The 17,758-nt window shown below is 44.8% G+C and overlaps 1 protein-coding gene across 1 annotated transcript in view; it reads left to right on the top strand.

Annotated features, from left to right (window-relative positions):
* The window catches only part of FIGNL2 (fidgetin like 2), a 65,333-nt gene extending 51,788 nt beyond the window's left edge, over nucleotides 1-13,545 (top strand). The window contains exon 2 of the mRNA XM_053298117.1: nucleotides 10,294-13,545. Coding sequence (XP_053154092.1) covers nucleotides 10,306-12,465 — 2,160 coding nt within the window. The 5' untranslated portion in view covers nucleotides 10,294-10,305 and the 3' untranslated portion in view covers nucleotides 12,466-13,545. The remainder of the gene's footprint in view (nucleotides 1-10,293) is intronic.
* Nucleotides 13,546-17,758: the final 4,213 nt, after the last annotated feature.

Raw genomic sequence — 17,758 nt, 5'->3', positions numbered from 1 at the left:
TTGCTGCAAGCCTTGGAAAGAGCCACCCCCCCAAACAAAAACCCAGTTCATAGTTGCTCCTGAATAGATTAACCAGATTTCCATAATTAGAGTGCGAGGGGACAATGGGATTCCCTCCTGACTAGCTCCCCTCCTTCCTTTTGTCTTGCGCTTTAGATAATGGGCAAGCCAAGAGGGTGGGAAACTGACATGCCATTTGGTCACTGGACAGTCATTTTCTCACACTGCCAAGGGAGAGCATTGAAACATCTGCCTTCTCCTGAGTGCTTATTCACGTTCCATTTCAAATGCTTGACAACTTCTCCTCTCCCTCCTGGCCCCATTCCCCTCCACTTCTGCTCTCCTCTCCCCTCTCTCCCTTCTGTGTTTTTAAAGGCATGAGATTGATTTGGATTTTGGTGTATTTTGCTTTCGGCCTTCATAGAAGAGGACCCTAACCTTGATTCAAAGAGTCTTGTTTTCCTTTTAGCAGTGATCCCCCCACTCCCAAATTCAATATCCTCTCTCCTCCAAGTGAGCTTTTGTTTTTGTTTTTGCAAATACATATTTATTGTCATAGTCAAATATTGGGAGGCTCCATAGAGACCATACTTCCTACCTTCCAGCAAAGACCCTCACCAGTCATTACAAGACCAATTTCCAAAATTTGCATTCTGTTAAAGCATGACTTTTAGCAGAATAACTCATCCTTCACTGGAAAGCGGCAAGTGATGGAGAACTTGTTCCCTCCTTTGGAATGCTGTTCCAGGGGCTAATCACCCTCATTGTTAGATGTTGATGCCTGAATTCCTGCTTTTTTTTAAAAAAAAAAATCCATCTCTTAAAATCCAACCTAATAGTTTTTATTCTGAATCATCTAAATGCTTTAATGTGTACTGCCTATGGAAGTACTTAACACGCCATTGGCATCACATAACCTCTGCTTTTTAAATAGATACTGAAAAGAATCCAGGCTCTTTACATTACCAGGTTACATTAATGCACCCAGTTATGTGCATTTAATCAGCAGGGACTTCAGCAGGGCTAACACTGTGATCTGCTGCATGTTCACTCTGAAGTCAGTCTCACTGTATTCAGTTCAGTGGTGCTTACTCCCAGGTAAGTGTGCATAGGATTGTACCCTTTGTGCTCATAATCCAGCTGGGGATTTCTCAGACGGCAAATTTACTTCCAAGTTCCCCGGGAGTGGTGGGTGTGCGTTCTCATATCAGGGAAATTTACCTCGAAGTCCCTGCGAGTCATCAGAGATCACTCTATACATGATTCGGGCTTTCTCCTGTGCATTGGAGCTTAGCCCGGATTATCCCCAAACTAAATAGTTTGACTTTCTACTGCAATTTTTTGGGATACTTCAAAGTACCCTGATGTTTCTCCTGAGATGTATGGAGGGGCCATAGTGGCAACCTTTTTCTTTGCATTTGTTTTTAAATTGCTGGGTGATATTGCAGAACACCAGCAAGACCACCATCTTTGCTGAGTCAGTGGTCTTCCACAAGACCAACCTCGGGGTGGGGGTGGGGATTGGATAAAATAAAAAAGAAAGAAAAAAGGATCTGGGTGCCTGCCTCTGTATTTCTTTGCCCCACTCCCCAGCTTGATTTGATCTCCGCTTCTCCTCTGCAGTTGCGTTCTGGCCAAGAGGACAGGGAGGTGAGACGAGGAGGGATAAAGGGAGGCTGCTAGCTGGATGATCTTGACGAAGAACCCCTAAAATCAAGTTAATTTTTCAAAATAAATAAATAAATGATTTTAATTCATTGAAATGAAAGTTTCTAGAAGTGCATACCACACATGAACAATAGGGGGGGGGAAGGAGGTGTGGCATCCCGCCTACTCTAGAAATCCATTGGCCAGAGAAAAGACCTGGGAACAAGCAGTATGAATGGTCCACAGGAAAATTTCGAAAGGAACAGAGGGTACACAGCATCAGAGCAGCCCTCTGCGAACACCCTCAGAATTATTATTTCGGCTTCAGGCTGTGGCTTCTATGCGACTAATGATTAGTAGCATAATCTTGCGATTCATCCTGCCATCTGGGAAAGCCCCAGTGACCGTAGAACTTTTAGATGTGTTTGCAAGAGAGCTGAACTCCTCCCTTGAGCTTGTTACTGTCGTTAAATTTCTAAAGCTCTGATTCTCCTTATCCAGCTAGAGTTGATCCGGTCTTTTGAAACCAGGCAAACAAGTTGGTTACACCTAAACACTCTCATTAGCTGCTGTAGGACTTTTTTTTTTAAATTCATTCGATTTATATACTGCCCTTCCAAAAATAGCTCAGGGCAGTTTACATCAAAGTAAAAACAATTAAAATCAAAACTATAAAAACAGCATAACACTAATTAACAGTTAGAACATTTAAACAGTTAAAAACCCTGGAGAACCAGGCTGAACAATTAGAGCAGTTAAAAACAATTTACAACAAAGCAAAAACCCTGGAAGGCCAGGCCAAACAGATAGGTTTTAAGTGCTCGCCTGAAGGCCAGCAATGAACTCAGATTACAGATTTATGCCGGGAGTGCATTCTACAACCCAGGAGCCACCACAGAGAAGGCCTGTCAAGGTCTGGCCCAAGGCCAGCGAAGTACATGGCTCGGCTGCTTGCTGTGGGTGAATGACAATTGTTGAAACTCAGCAATGAGTGGGAGTCAGAGGCTCCAATTTATGGAGCCAGTCGAAAGCTCCCAGGCGTCAGGATTTACGGCTTGTCAGCCTTCGATAACAGGCGCTTGCTCCTCCGCACCGCCTCCAGTTGTGACCTGCGTTTGAAACACCTGCGTTGCTGTGGCGTCGGTGGAGCTCCAATGCCTAAATCATCCCCCGATTGGTGGCTGACATTTTCTGCTGGTTCAGGCTGTTGAGTCTGTTCTGAACCGTCAGCTAATTCCACTGCAGTCGGGCTCTGCCCTTCAGACATTCCAGACTCGGCTGAAATGCCGACAGCTTCCCTTTCTTCCTCGCTGTCAGAGCTAGGGGACATGACAAGGCCTGCCTCTGAGTCGCCACCAGACAAACCGGTGGTAACTTATATTAATTAATCACAATTAATGAGGGGAAGTCACAATTAATGAGGGGAAACTTCCCCATGAGAACAGATGAGGCGACAGCCTCAGGCATTGAGTACAGGGGCCCTGCTTGCCCTCATTGTGAGCATCACCTCACTTGCCTGCTGCTGCTGCTGCCCCCACCTCAATTCTGCCGCTGCTGCCCAATTTTCAGTCTCCCCCCCTCAGCATTCTACCCCCTTGCTGGCCCCACCCCTCCCACCTTTTTTGCCAGCCTACCTCCCAACTCACTGGCCAAGGCACCACCTCTCTTCCCTCTTGCTGCTGGCCTCCGCTGCTGGAACACGCTGGCCTGGCTTGATGTGTGCACAGCATGTGCAAGGCAGTGTGAAGTGTGGACAAGTTTGGTGCTGGAGGGAAGAGACCGCTGGGAAGAGAGAGAAGCAGAGAACTGGTGCTGGCGCAGCAAGCCAGTGCTGCAACGAATGGTAGCAGGTTCAAGACTCTGATGTTCTGAATCAGAAGTCCTTGTGTTGTAGCCTGCAGATGAAAATTAAAGGTCTTGCATTGGCAAATACTATGTGCACAGTTCCTTCGAAAGCTTCCCTTTATGAATGTCCTGATAGGTAGGTAGGTAGGTAGGTAGGTAGGTAGGTAGGTAGGTAGGTAGGTAGATAGATAGATAGATAGATAGACTTGTAATGTAGAAAATATGAGAGATGAGACTGATTAAGCAGAGAACTGGTGTTCTCGGGATTTTTGCTGTACTGTACATCAATCAAAGTGGAATTCATTCACTTGTTTCACATAACAGAAATGAAATGAAATTTTCAGCATTATTGAAAATCAGCAAATTGGTGGCCATGGTCTGTTATGGAACATACTTGCAACCTAGCCCATTTACACAGTTTTAAGACAACAATCTTATGCACTTAGGAGTATATCTGATTGCACTGAATGCAATGGACTTACTTCTGCAAAGAAAGGCATCAGATTGAGCTCCAACTCTTTGAAATCAGTGGGACTCCAGTGCATTATAACATGGGCTGAATTGCAATTTAGAATTAGCCTCTGGAACTCCCTGTCACAGGATATAGAAGTCAAGAATGAAACAAAAATGCTGCATGTGCCAGGGATTCTGAATTTCTGCCTAACATAGCTATCTGAGGAATTGTTCATACATTTGTCCGACCATGTATTCTGTCCATGTAGCAGAGGAGCCCCCTTTCCTGAATGTATAAGATATGTGACATTTAAATGTAAATGTGGTCGGAGAGCTGGTCTTGTGGTAGCAAGCATGACTTGTCCCCATAGCTAAGCAGGGTCTGCCCTGGTTGCATCTGAATGGGAGACTTGATGTGTGAGCACTGCAAGATATTCCCCTCAGGGGATGAAGCCGCTCTGGGAAGAGCAGAAGGTTCCAAGTTCCCTCCCTGGCAGCATCTCCAAGATAGGGCTGAGAGAGATTCCTGCCTGCAACCTTGGAGAAGTCGCTGCCAGTCTGTGAAGACAATACTGAGCTAGATAGACCAATGGTCTGACTCAGTATATGGCCGTTTCCTATTTTCCTATGTTCCTATGTGGTCCTGTTGCTAAAATGTGGTCCTGTTGGTTTTTATGGAAGGGATTGTTTTAAAAACAAAAAGGTCACTCACAAGACCTCTTATCTGGGCAGTGGGGAAGGAGGGAGGGAGGGGAGGCAGGCTCCTACCTGCCACCCCACAGACAATCAACTAAGACAGAAGTTTTTGCCGATTGTGCACCCACTTGCGCGCTGGGACAGCAATCAGTGGAGTGCTGGTGGAAGGGGGAAAGCTTGCACTGGGTCCATGGACCCAGAATGCAGCGCACAAGCAGCAGAGCCGCTGCTTTTAGTATTGCAGCTGCTGTGCTCTGCGTGGCCGCTCTTCCCCCTGGCTCACTGCTGAAAATGGTGGCAGGCCAGAAGGAAGCCCAGTAACCCGGGGATGATTGGGCACACCCTAGGTTCGTTTGACCTCGTTAGAGCTCTAGGTGGAAGAGCTGGGCTACCCAGGTCTGGAGCAGCTGGAGCGGAGGGCTCCTGGCGCTCCAGATGACACGCGAGCTGCCTGGGGTAACCCAGGCAGTTTGTGTCCTGTGAATAGGCTTAAAGAGTGAGTCACTGTTGTAGTAGCTAGACTAGTAAATACTAAGCAATGTAGGGAAAAAGGAGAGGCCAGAGCTAGAAGAATGATATGTGATCTGAGTATTAAATGCTAAATGGCATTTGTTTGTTTGTTTGTTTGTTTGTTTGTTTGTTTGTTTGTTGCATTTATAAACCACCTAACAACTAGCTCTCAACTTAAAACAATAAATGAAAATAAATTTTTAAAATTAAAACATTTTAAAAGCATATATTTTTTAAAAAAAATAGTTTTAACAGAAAAAAATTAAAATAGTTTAAGCAAAAAGAACAGGTATGTCTTAAGTGATTTTTTTTAAAGGCAGCCAGAGATGGAGAAGTTCTTATACTGACAGGGAACACTTTCTAAAGTCCTGGGGCAGCCACAGAGAAGTCTTAGTCCACCAAACGAGCCAGTGGCAGCCATAACCGAACCTCCCCAGGTGAACTCAGTAAGTGGCAGGGTCCATGACAAAGAAGATGCTCTCTTCAGTATCCTGGACCAAAGCCAGGAGTATTAAATCAAGTTACCTGGTCTAGATGGGTAATCAGTTTATAAGTTTGAATGAAGATGTTTCCAGCAACTTTGGAACACAGAAAGTGTTACTTGCTTGGTAATTTTTTCCTGAAATTATAAAGAGAATGAGTTAGTAGCAGTAGCAGCAGTAGGAAAATGTGTGATGTGATCATTCCAGACGGAGGCCTATATGTCACTTCCATCCCACCTCCATCATTCCAGATGATAGATTCCAGATGATGATTCCATATCCCACCTCCAGGCCTATAATCATTTCAGATGGAGGCCTATATGTGCAGTTCTTCTCCCCTCAAAAAAGTGAGGGAAGTGCTTGTGAATCAAGGCTGCAAGCATAGTGTTACCTTCTATGCACATGGAACGTTGTAGATGCAGTGGACACACCTGCTCCTCTTCCACATGGAGAGAGTCCTTGGCAGGGTGAATGCAACGGGTTAGGTGGAGATTATTTGGGCAGATTATCCCCTGTCATGTTTCATGCTGCAGTCTGGCATTATACTCTTAAACATTTGATTCTGTCCTTTACCAGATACAATGTTTCTAGTTGATCCCATTTAGCAACTTCTCTGTGCCAGTCCTTGACAATTTTTCTTTGGATCAAGAGCCAGCCCCAACATTTCGGAGCCAGGCAGTAGATACTTGGCAGAATTACTGCTTAGTGGCGGACATTGTGGAGGGTGAGGGTGAACAGGCTTCTCTTTATCCCTTTTACAAGTAACATACTTGGAACAGAACAGGACTGCTTAAGAATAAGTAAGCACTTTATTAAATAACTCTCTCTGTAAATATTCTAGTCTAGGCACCATGATTAAATTTCTAGGCACCATGGCTCCCTGGCACCTGGGATTTGCCAAGCCCTGCTCTATGCACTGTTACCTCTTTGAATCAGAAAAGTTGTATAAAGGCCCCTTCACATTGTGTAAGAGGGTGGGCATTTCATAATCCATTCCATCCTGAATTATAACTGGAAAACAAAGTGAAAATTAGGTTTAGCCCAATTGGTGACATATTTTGTTTCTAACTCAAAGGACATATATAGACAATAGTTGTATATTGTCATAATAATCATATTAAATAATATATTATAATTACAGTTATACTGGTTTAGTAATAATTCCTCTTCTTAGGAATCCTGGGAATTGTAGATCTGTGAATGAGGTTAAGACTCTCTAGCAAAGAATTCTCAGTATTACCCCACACCATCCCTATATCCTTTTGGGGAAGTTGTGATAGTTAAAGAGATCTAAAGTTAAAATCTTGCAGAGATGTGGGGTGGAAAATTTTCTGGAAAGTTTCTCATATTTTATTATTCTGTGGAAAATTTTCCATTTCTAAAATTTCTATCTGACTATTTGAAAAACTTTAGAGATGCAGTGAAGTAAAATTAGTATAATGGAGGTGGGTATTTCTTTACAATAAGTAAAATAACATGCCAAATCAAATCACAGTCTATTAATGGCATCAGGAAAATTTTTATAGTAGTAGGGGAAAATGTAGGTTTTATGCAAATGAGGGTGAAATGTGCATGCGCCCCTACCCACCAATTTCCCCCCAGAATTTATTTTTTATTCGGAATTTTCTGGATAACCCACATCTCACATTTCTAGATATTGTATATGTCATGAAGTTATTATAGTTATGTAAAAATAATTTAAAAAAATAAAATGATAAGCTGTAGAATTCTGGCCTAATTCCAAGGCAGAAAATTGTCTGGTCCTGTTTTTAAATCTAAACATGCATTTTGATGTTCAGAAATGCAAATTTAAATATGAGTCAATTTTTCTTAGCTGAAAAGCTTTTTTCACACTGTCATCTTCAAGTGAACCCTTTGTTTACAGTTATTTTCTAAAAAGTCCTGCAAGAGAACTGGCCAAAACATTTTATTGAACCTTTCTTTAAATACTAGGGCTGGTAGCCACAAAACAAAAAGTCTCCATTTTGTTGTGCTTCGAGGGCCTTTATTTTCCTCACTCCTAGGGGGCTGTTTTTCTCCTAGACCTTCCCCCTGCATCATTTAGTAAAGTGCTGATGTAACCTCTCTGAGGAATCATCAGGAGCTTGACAGCCCAATGGCGGCATAAGAGAAATAGCAACCCTATAATTTGAGTTTATGTGCCATGGCCTGAGAGAACTAGGCTAAAATGGAGTCAGACTAGGTGATCTCCGTGGTACTGCAGCCAGCAGATCGTCTCAGTAAGTTTGCAAATTCTTGAGCCTGGGATTGAAAAACAGATTAATATTTACAGGAGCAAGCTTCAGATGTGCAGAAAGAAGCATCAGATATCTTTCTTTCTTTTCTGCTGCTAGAACTGTACAGGGCTGAGATTTAGCTTCTGGAACACCAGCATCCATTAACAAGAAGCCTGGGCCACCTGGCACCTGGAGTGGTGGAGTTTGTATAACCCTACCTGAGTCTTAGCTTGGTTGGAGAAAAGAGAAGACAAGGAAGGCAGCAGTTGTGGTTCCTTATTGCTAGCTGAGCTGCTTCTTGTGATGTGAGCTGCAGCACACGGAGTCAGATGAGCTCTCAGGCAAAGGGAACCTAGTCAATGTCTTGCAGCCATTAAACGACAGCCAAACAGGAGAGCCCATGTGCGTTTTATGCTGTGTGCCCTTTACTGTGATTAGGTTTTTTTTTAAATGCCTCTCTTGATCCTCAAGGGGTCATGGAATTCTCTTCACTTTAATAGCTTGCTGCTGCACAGAGGATTCTGCTACCGTTTTGACAAGGAACATCATCCACAACCTCCCTGCACATATATCTAAGGTGTGGGGTAGTGTATGTCCACAACATGAGTGTTTACCAGAAGGACTTTAGCAGTTTGTTTTTGTGTTTCCAAAGCTGCCTCTGCTGAGTCCCTTCTTTTATCTACAGTACTCTATCTATCTATCTATCTATCTATCTATCTATCTATCTATCTATCTATCAGGGTGTGGGATGGGTGGGGACACCTCTCTGCAGACATTTATTTATTGTGGCACTTTAATATAATGGTGAGTAAATGAAGGCAGGATGCTGGAGAAAGCCCGGTTAAAGCTGCCATTTAAATCCTCTTGTGTAAGTTTTGATATCCAAAGTGGAAGGACAAATGCCATATAAGTCAATTAAGGCATTAGGTAATCTAATTGTCTTGTGGCCACAAAGTGGCTTAAAGGCTGAATGGCAACTCTCCCTGCCCCCCACTTCAGCATTCCCCCGAGGCCTTTGTGAATGAGTGGAGGAGGAGGAGGGGGGATGCTGGAGAAGGGGTAGGGTGTGTATGAGAGGCAGGAGACCCAAGCACAGAGAAACACACCAACAATGGGGATGAAGGGAGCCTGCACTGAGGCCGAGGGCTGCAACCACAAAGCACTCGACTGTTTGCAGAAAAAGAAAGCAAGAAATGTCTCTCTGTGTACAACAGTGATCACTGTTCTTGTGTGTATGTCCCCCACCCCACACCCCTGTAGCCTTTAGATTTTGGAATTTGCTTAGCCCCTCAGCAAGACTCCTGAAATGTCTCTGCTCATTAGATCAGAAGGATGAGAAAGCCAGGGGCAGGGGTAAAAAACACCCCAGCAGCACAATTAAAGTTACTTAAGTCGGGGACTGGTGATGTGCTGTTAGCATTCCTCCAGCTCTGCCCTTGATTGCTTCATTGTGTGCATTCCTCTGCCTGCTTGCTATGGAGCAGCTGAGCCCAGGGAGGGAGGGGGCGGGGAGGAAGAGGGGGGCCTTGAGTGACCCTGCCCCTGTAGAACCAGCATGGCTGCCCTTGATGTCCGTGATGCAAAATAGGAAGCCCCCTCTGTCAGAACTCTGCTGTGTATTCAAGCCGCCCATGACTCCCATATTATTTTACTGTGTTTATTGAAGATGTCAGTGTTTTCCCACAATGTAAGGTAGGCACATTCCACATGTGGAAAGATTTCCCTGAAGGTGGACAGTTCAGAAACTACTGGCTGGTGGTGGCGTTAATCAAGAAGGGATTCTTTGTATGAAAGATTTTTGGCTGCAATCAGGTCTCTCTCCCCTCCCTCTCTTCCTCCCTCCCTCCCTCTCTGTTTCCCCCCCCCCCATAGATAAAAAACAAGAGACATAAGAGTGGTCTGCAGCCTAACATACATATCTCTTTGAGGCATACTATAAACCAATTATGAAATCTCTTAAAGCAGCTTGCTGGAATAAGCCAATTATAACCTATAAGAGGACAAAAGATGTTATAATCTTTTTGGTCTATACCGATACTTTCTGGAAAATGCGTACAGCAAAGATCCAGGAGTTTTACCAGGGCAGAGCCCTCCAAAGTCCTTTCTCCTATAAATCCTGTGGATGTAATCGTGTATTTGGGGGTCTGATCTGATAGTAACTGGAGGAAATTCACGGAGTGCCATGCGTTCAGCTATATAACGCACTCTATAGCCCTGGACGGGTCACTCCCTCAGCCTAATTTACCTCACAGCCTTGTTATAAAGATAAATGTCTTACCACTTTGTGTACCAATCATGCTAGGAAAGTGAGAAATAATAATAAAACAAGACTTGAAGTCATCCCTCAGATCACCCGTTTTCAAGTGGGCATTTCCCTACTAGACAAAGTCTAATCCTTGCTTTCTTTGTTCCCCTCTCCCTAGCTCTTGTCAAAGATGCACTGGACACCAGAGCATGCTCAGCCCCTGAATCAGTGGCCGGAGCAGCACCTTGATGTCTCCTCCACCACCTCCTCACCTGCCCACAAGTCTGACCTCTACCACAGCAGCCGGCAGCGGTTCAACTATGCGTGGGCCAATGATGACATCTCTGCGCTGACTGCGTCCAACCTCCTGAAGAGGTATGCTGAGAAGTACTCTGGAGTACTGGACTCTCCCTATGACAGGCCATCAGCACTCAACACCTATGGGGACGGCGCCTTTGGGCCCCTCAATGGCCAGAAGGGGGAGATGGAGCCTTGGCCAATGGCACACAGCTCAGAAGGGGCCTACCCTCTGACTCCAATGCACGATGGATTGCCTAGCTCCAAGGGGATTGTCCCTCCTGCGGTCACCCCGGGTAATGGACTTGGTACCTCCCCTGTGGTCTCTAGCAATCTCTCTGATTCCATTTATCCCAGTAACTCTTGTGGGGGACCCACCACTTCTGGCAGTCTGGGGCCATCTCAGGAGTATCCTTCAGGCTACAGTGGGGCCTACCTGCCATCAGGCTACTGCAGCCAGCCCACTTCAGCGCTTCCTCCTCCACACCCATCCACCTTGCATAGCTCAGGCCTCCTACAGCCCAGCCATCCTTCCACCACTCTTGTCCCTGGCTACAGCTCCTCAGGACCCATGTACAACTACGCCTCAGGCAGCTACCCACCACAGCCTGGCTACGGCACCATCCACCCTCCCCACCCATCGGCCTCCTATTTGCCCTCAGGCATTGCTGCCCCCACACCCATTCCCCCTTCCTCACGCCCCCCTGTGGTCCCTGGGTACAGCTACCAGAGCCCCCTCACTGTGCCACCCCTCAGTGCTGAGTCAGGGAGCTCTTTGAAAAGGAAAGCCTTTGATATCGCCGGAGGGGAGGAGGATAGTGAAGGCAGGTATCGCAAATACAGCTATGAGCAACCAAAGTCTCCATATCAGATGTCCGACAGTGGTGAATGTAGAGGGAATGGGTTCAACCGAAGCTCTGAGGTGCCTTTCAAGGGTGGGAAAAGGCCAGCAGGAGCAGGAGTGGCAGCAACAACTGTGGCTTCGGAGGAACCTGTTGGGAAATACAGTAGCCAGTCCATGAAAGGACTCGTCTCTCCAGCTTACAATGTTGGTGAGGCCCCACTGAGACCTAGCGAAAGCTTTGAGAAGTTCCCTCCTCCAACTGCCAATGGTGAGCATGGGGGAGACTCCTTTGCCCTCCGGATGCAGCCCAAACCGCCAACCTTCAGTAGTGACAATAGCAGTCAGACAGTAGAAGAGCAGCTGAAAACCATGGACCCTTTTGTTTTGGAGCTGGTAAACAGCAAGATAATTGACTGCGGCCCTCCAGTCCAATGGACAGACATCGCTGGACAAGTCTCGGTCAAAGCTGCCATAGAGGAAGAGCTGGTGTGGCCCATCCTGAGACCAGGTGCTTATACTGGGACAAGCCGACCACCCAAGACCATCCTGCTATTTGGGCCTCGTGGCGTAGGGAAGACCCTGCTGAGCAGGTGTATTTCTACCCAGCTGGGATCTACCCTGCTGAAGCTCAGTGGGTCAGCGTTGGTCTCCAAGTGGAAGGCGGAAGCTGAGAAGATCCTACAGACCACATTCTTTGTGGCCAACTGTCGTCAGCCTTCTGTTGTTCTCCTCACTGACATGGATTCCCTCCTGGAAGACGCCACCATCCTGAAGTCCCAGCTTCTTTCCTACTTGGATAACCTTGCTACCTCAGGCGAGCAGAATGTGGTTGTTATAGCAACCACCACCCGGCCTGGCAACCTGGATGAAGCCACCCAGAGGAGATTTGCCAAGCGTTTCTACATCTCCCCACCAGACAGTATTGCTAGGCGGCAGATCCTGCACCATGCCTTGGCCCAACAAAACTACTGCCTCAATGAGAGGGAGATGGCCTCTGTTGTGCAGCTGACCGAGAGCTACTCTGGCAGCGAGCTCCTTCAGCTTTGTCAGCAGGCGGGGGCCAACAAGTTGCACAGCCTGCCAGGCCAGCTTCAGCCCACCTCCTACAAGGATTTTGAAAGTATTTTCTGCAAGATCCACCCTGCAGTCTCTCAGAAGGAGCTGGACTTGTACGTGGAATGGGATAAAATGTATGGGTCTCAGCATTAGTGGAGAGTGGCTTTAGCGTCTTCTGCATCATCTCGGGTCTCTTGAGTGGGAGACGCTTGGGAGCTTTGTGGGTTGTTGTTTTCCCTCTTTCTTGCTACTAAAGCTTGGTTGCTCTGAGAAATCGCATGCCACCTGCCGATAAGAACGGAGAACGGTGAGGAGTCATTCTTGGCTCTTAGAAAGCCCCTCTTGTGGATGCAAGAACTTCCCTAGGTTGATTTACGTACATTTTTGTTTTCTAAAAATGTCTGAAAGTTTGACTGTGTGGTGGTTGTTGGGTCTCTATGTTAATGGAAAGTAGTTGCTCAATGAACTCAGGATAACCTATTTATTATTAATCTGTTTTCCCAGCCATCCCTTTCCATACCAGCATTGTAAAGTATTTGACCAGGTATTATCCCCTTCCCTACTCCTTTTTAAGACTGCACCCCCTGAATATTTCTATTTGGTCCTTAACTTCTATGAGTATGGCACTATGAGTCATTCGGTGCATACAGATGCATTTCCAGGGGAAATATCTTACCCTTGATGTTGTTTGAAGCCATCAAGTGCAGCATTATTAAAGCAAATGGCATCAACGAGTATTGAGGAAAGGGGTTTTGGAATTTTTTTTAAAATGTAGATTGTTTAATAAACTAGCCTCCTTTTTATTTTTGTAATGTATGTAGTAGTGGGTTTTTTTCTTTTTTTTTAACTACTCAGGAAAAATAATTTACCTCAAAACAAAAAGAATGTTTTTTTTTAACTCAAGGAAAATTAAAAATGATCTGGAGGGATTACAAATAAGCTTTAATGCATATTTGATTCCCATATTAAAACAAAAGAAAAGGAAAAAAAAGCAAGAATAAACTTGAAGTTGTTACAAAGATGAAAGTTGAATGTATTTCAGGGGCATTTCACAATATATTATGCCATAACTTTATTTTTATTTTTTAAGAAAGCATTTTTACCATAGCATTTTGGTGGAGTAATGTGTCTTCAAAGGGTAAGAAGTATTAGTGCTGTAGTTTTAAAGCCATGGCTAGTACTACTTTTTGGAGGAATCCTTCCATTACATTTCCAGACTCTGGGTTGCCAAACATTTCCCCTGCATTACAACATATAATAGGACTTCTCAGACTTTGTCACAAAGAGCCTGCTAACAAGCTTCCTTTGTTTAAGTTTCCCAAAGTGTAATATGGAGCAAAACAAACCCATTAGAAGTCTTATTCTTTATTATATTTACATTTTTAAATGTGTGTGTGCATGTGTGCGTGTGTGCGAGAGAGATTGAGAGAGATTGTGCATTGCATACTTTTGCTCTTTAAACAAATTACCCCTAAGTATTATAACATATGTCTATACTATGTAGTATAGTAATATAGTAACATATACTCTCCAGCGTTTCACAGAGGGAGACCATTCTGTGTACTTGGAGCAGTCCTATTCCTCCATCCATTAATATTATTCAAATCTGTATTCCACCCTTCTTCTCTTGAGCCCAGAATGGCATATGTGATTATCCACTTTGTGTTCAGAATAACCCTACAGAGTAGGTTAGAATGAGAGTCAGTAATTGGCCCAAGGTCACCCCATACGTTTGGTAACCAAGTGACCATTTGAATTTAAGTCTGTCCGGTCAAAGCGGTACTCAGGGGCCAGCACTCTAGCCAAGGGCCATTCTGAGCATCGTTACACCTTGCGGAGAGAAGACACATGCTCACTGTCTTCATTTGTCTTGCATTGCCTATCTGATAATAATTTGCCAGGCCTAATAATTTAGAATGAACCTCACCAGTTGCACCATGGGAAATGACAGGCTGTGCGCAATGCAGTACCTTTGTGTCCATGCATGTGCACTGAAGTCATGTCCTTCGCCCAGGCTCCTGCTAAAAATATTTGACCTGGAGGAGAAGGCTAAAACCAGGAGAATGGCAACTCTCCTGTGTACAGTAACAAAACTGCTAAAATGAAGAAACCAAATTTCTAGATGGCATCTATAAACACTCCTCAGTTAGGGATAGTGATTTACAGGGACAAGTACCAAAAAATTAAGTGTGTCTCATCTACATAAGAACCATTGGGAGTATAGATATAATGAACTGGAACCATATGGAGGACCCAAGACCCATAAGTCATTGCTAAAGGTTTTACATGCCATGGTATCTTTCTGTTCCTAAAAACACGTTTCCCTACAAAGCCTGTCTCAGTCCATTTCTATCGTTCTCCACTCCCCCCCCCAACTTTTTCTGTTCCTTTCTTCTTCAGTCTTCTCCCTGTCCCCCAACTTATCTTCCTCTCCCAGAAACCACCTGGATCTCCTTGGGGAAACCCATATCCTGCTTTGAAAACTTTGGCCTCTGTAAGGTCTCTTGACCATTTTAAGTATCTTTAGCAAAATGAGGGCAGACATGTGATGTCCTAATGCCAAGACAAGGGGTTGGGGTCTGCTTGGACTCATTCCAAGTGGCTGCTCTTTGATGTGTGATCTACAGAGAGAGAGAGTGTGTGTTCAGGGAAATGTTGTCACACACCTCATTGCTCTGATGTCATCTGTTAGAATCTGGTGTGTCTTGACTAGGCCATGATCATAGGCTGATCATGCTTGCAGTAGGCTTGCCATCTGAAGAGCTCCAAAATAAGGAACACATTATAAGACCTTAATAAAATGACATATTACAAGTGTCAGAACATTAACAGTACTTTTCTAGCCCCAAAGCCAAACAAAGGAACAAAATGCATTCCTTACTGACTTGAAAAGGAACGTGGCATTTTAATCCTAAATAAGGAACCATTCCTCGAAACAAGGAACTGGTGCCAAGCCTGGTGGGCTAAGTATGTGTCCATAAATGAGAATTAAATTGCCTTTGAACCTCGCTCAGGCTCTTTCTGTAAATGTCCAAACATTGTTGACATTTAAGAGAAAGTGGAAGAGAATCATTTGTAATGCAAATGAGAATTCTGGCTCTTTGCATCACAAACCAACTGGAGCAACAACTGCTATCACTCTAGCAAAAACTCATAGACTGCAACACTTTTTCAGTTCTTGCACCTGTAAGTTTCTCCTCAAAATGAATAGAGCTTTGGTGGAGGCAATTTGGATAGGGGTTGCGGTACGGTGGGTGGGGGAGAGAGCGGTGGGTGGGGGAGAGAACGTTAGGCTCTCTGGTGCTGTAGTCCCAATCCAATTTGTCCCCTCCTGCAGCTACCTTTTGAGAAAGAAAGAAAAAATATTGGAAGCTCCAGGCCCATATCATATCTAGCTTGACCCTCAGGCTGCAATTCTAAGCAGGTTACTTGAGAGTAAGCCCCACTGAAGTCAGTTGGACTTACTTCAGCGTAAACACTCATTTGATGGCATGCATGAACTTGGGGAGACACAACAGGGTGACTTCTGAGCAGTGTTCTTTCTAATTTTTTTCATCTTTGTGCGGAATAAATTTTGTGCTGGGTGGCAGTATCAAGGCAGTGTGTGCGCATATGCATTCAGAATGGAGCCTTCCTGATTCAACCTGAGCGGGATCTAAAATTAACTGGGTGGACATCATAAAACATGTGAGCATGTGCACACCCGCAGGCTTTGGAGGGAACACTGCTTCTGAGTAAGCATGCTGCTGACTGCACTGCTAGTCTTTTTTGCCCCCTCATCAGAGCTACAGCCTCATGAAATCCCAAATGGGCATTCACTGGACTCTAGAGGATGAAAACAGCCTCTGTTTAGCTCTTCTGGGTAGAAAATTGGCATTCTGATTGGTTAATTTTATTATAAATAAATCTCATGTAGACAAAAGCAGAGAAATGTAGGAGAGTTGAGATACGTCTTTTAGATTTGTTCGCTTTTGGGACTTTTTAATTTAAATTTAAGAAAGGGTGGGTTTTTTTGATAACTTCTCCTGTTCTACAGCTGCAGAAGTGTCCTAATGAGGGTCAGTTATGGCTAGCATAAAGAATGCAGAGATGAAGATCAGAAACTGCATTCAAATTTGCAGTGGGTATGAGAAAATGACAGGGAGATTCCCCACTTCTCACATGTACAAACATGCACATATGTGTAGAGTGGGTGTTGACATCAGGGACCCAATACATGCAGGGGTTTCACCAAATATTTAAACAAAAGTTCCATGTGCAAATCGACAAAGGTGAAAGCAATTTGCATTTCCAGTGTTGTATAGAAAGCAAGCCAGCGTGCAAATTTAAACCTCTAAGGAGGGTTAAGTCAAATGAGCACTTGGCCACTCAAGTAATGAGATTAAGAGCCTGGAATATATTAACTTCACTTTTAAGGGCCTAAGATGACCTTAACAAGTGTGTTTCCAGTGTTGCACACCAAAACTTGCTTTCATGTTCCCCTTTAGGAATTCTCTCACCTGAATATGTCTTGAACTTGGAAGGAAATCTGGCAGTTTCCCAAATGTCTTGGTGAAAGATTTGGTTAATGTGCATGCTTATTGTATCCATTGTTTCTAGTTAACTCACTGAATGAGCTTGAGGGAGGAAGGAAAGGGGAGAGGGAATGCTGGTCTGGTCTTTCATTGCAGAGTTGAATGAAGGAACACTTTAAGGATGCTATTTGTATCTCCTTATCTCCAGTGTTATCTCAGTCTTCCCTAATGAGACCTTCTCCAGATCCTTGTTGCAGTTTTCTAGCTCAATGCAGGTGCTTTTGTGGATTCTCCAGAACCTTTGTGTTGGAGGTGAAGAGCTTTGGGTGACAATAGCCTCTCTTTTGTTCTATTGAGAGGACACCATTGGGGTAGGGTGAAACCTGCTCCCTGCCTCTGGTGACCACACCCACTCCAGCCACTGAGAATCAAGCTGGCTTCTATCTGCGGAGCCCCAGCCAGGGTTCTGTTTCTTGGACATTTTAGAACAGGACTTTCCACCTCCCCGCAACCCACTTTCAATTACCTTTGTGAACACCATTGCCACCAGAGTTTGCTATTGATGCAGAAGTGGGCAGCTTGTGCCTCAGTTACATTGGAAGCTGCCTTATACAGAGTTAGACCATTCGTCCATCTAGCTTGGTATTGGCTATAGAGGTGCTCTTACCCCTGGACTTTGGCCCCAAAGTCCAGGGCCTCCACAGTCTCTGCCCCCCAATCCTCTTTAGTCTGTCCCGAGTGGTGTGGTCGCTCAGCCGAGCATGATGATGCTTAATTTACGGGGGGGAGGGGGTTTCTCCAAAGGTCTTTAGGTCCAGGCTCCAAAATTGCTTTCCAAAGTTTAAGATGTGTGTGTGTGGTGGGGTGTCTTTTGCAGCCCTACCTGGAGATGCCAGGGACTGAACCTGGGAGAGACCTTCCATATGCAAAGC

The sequence above is a fragment of the Hemicordylus capensis genome, chromosome 2, assembly GCF_027244095.1.
Source record: "Hemicordylus capensis ecotype Gifberg chromosome 2, rHemCap1.1.pri, whole genome shotgun sequence".
Lineage (NCBI taxonomy): Eukaryota > Metazoa > Chordata > Lepidosauria > Squamata > Cordylidae > Hemicordylus > Hemicordylus capensis.
This window is presented reverse-complemented; position numbering and strand designations above follow the sequence as displayed.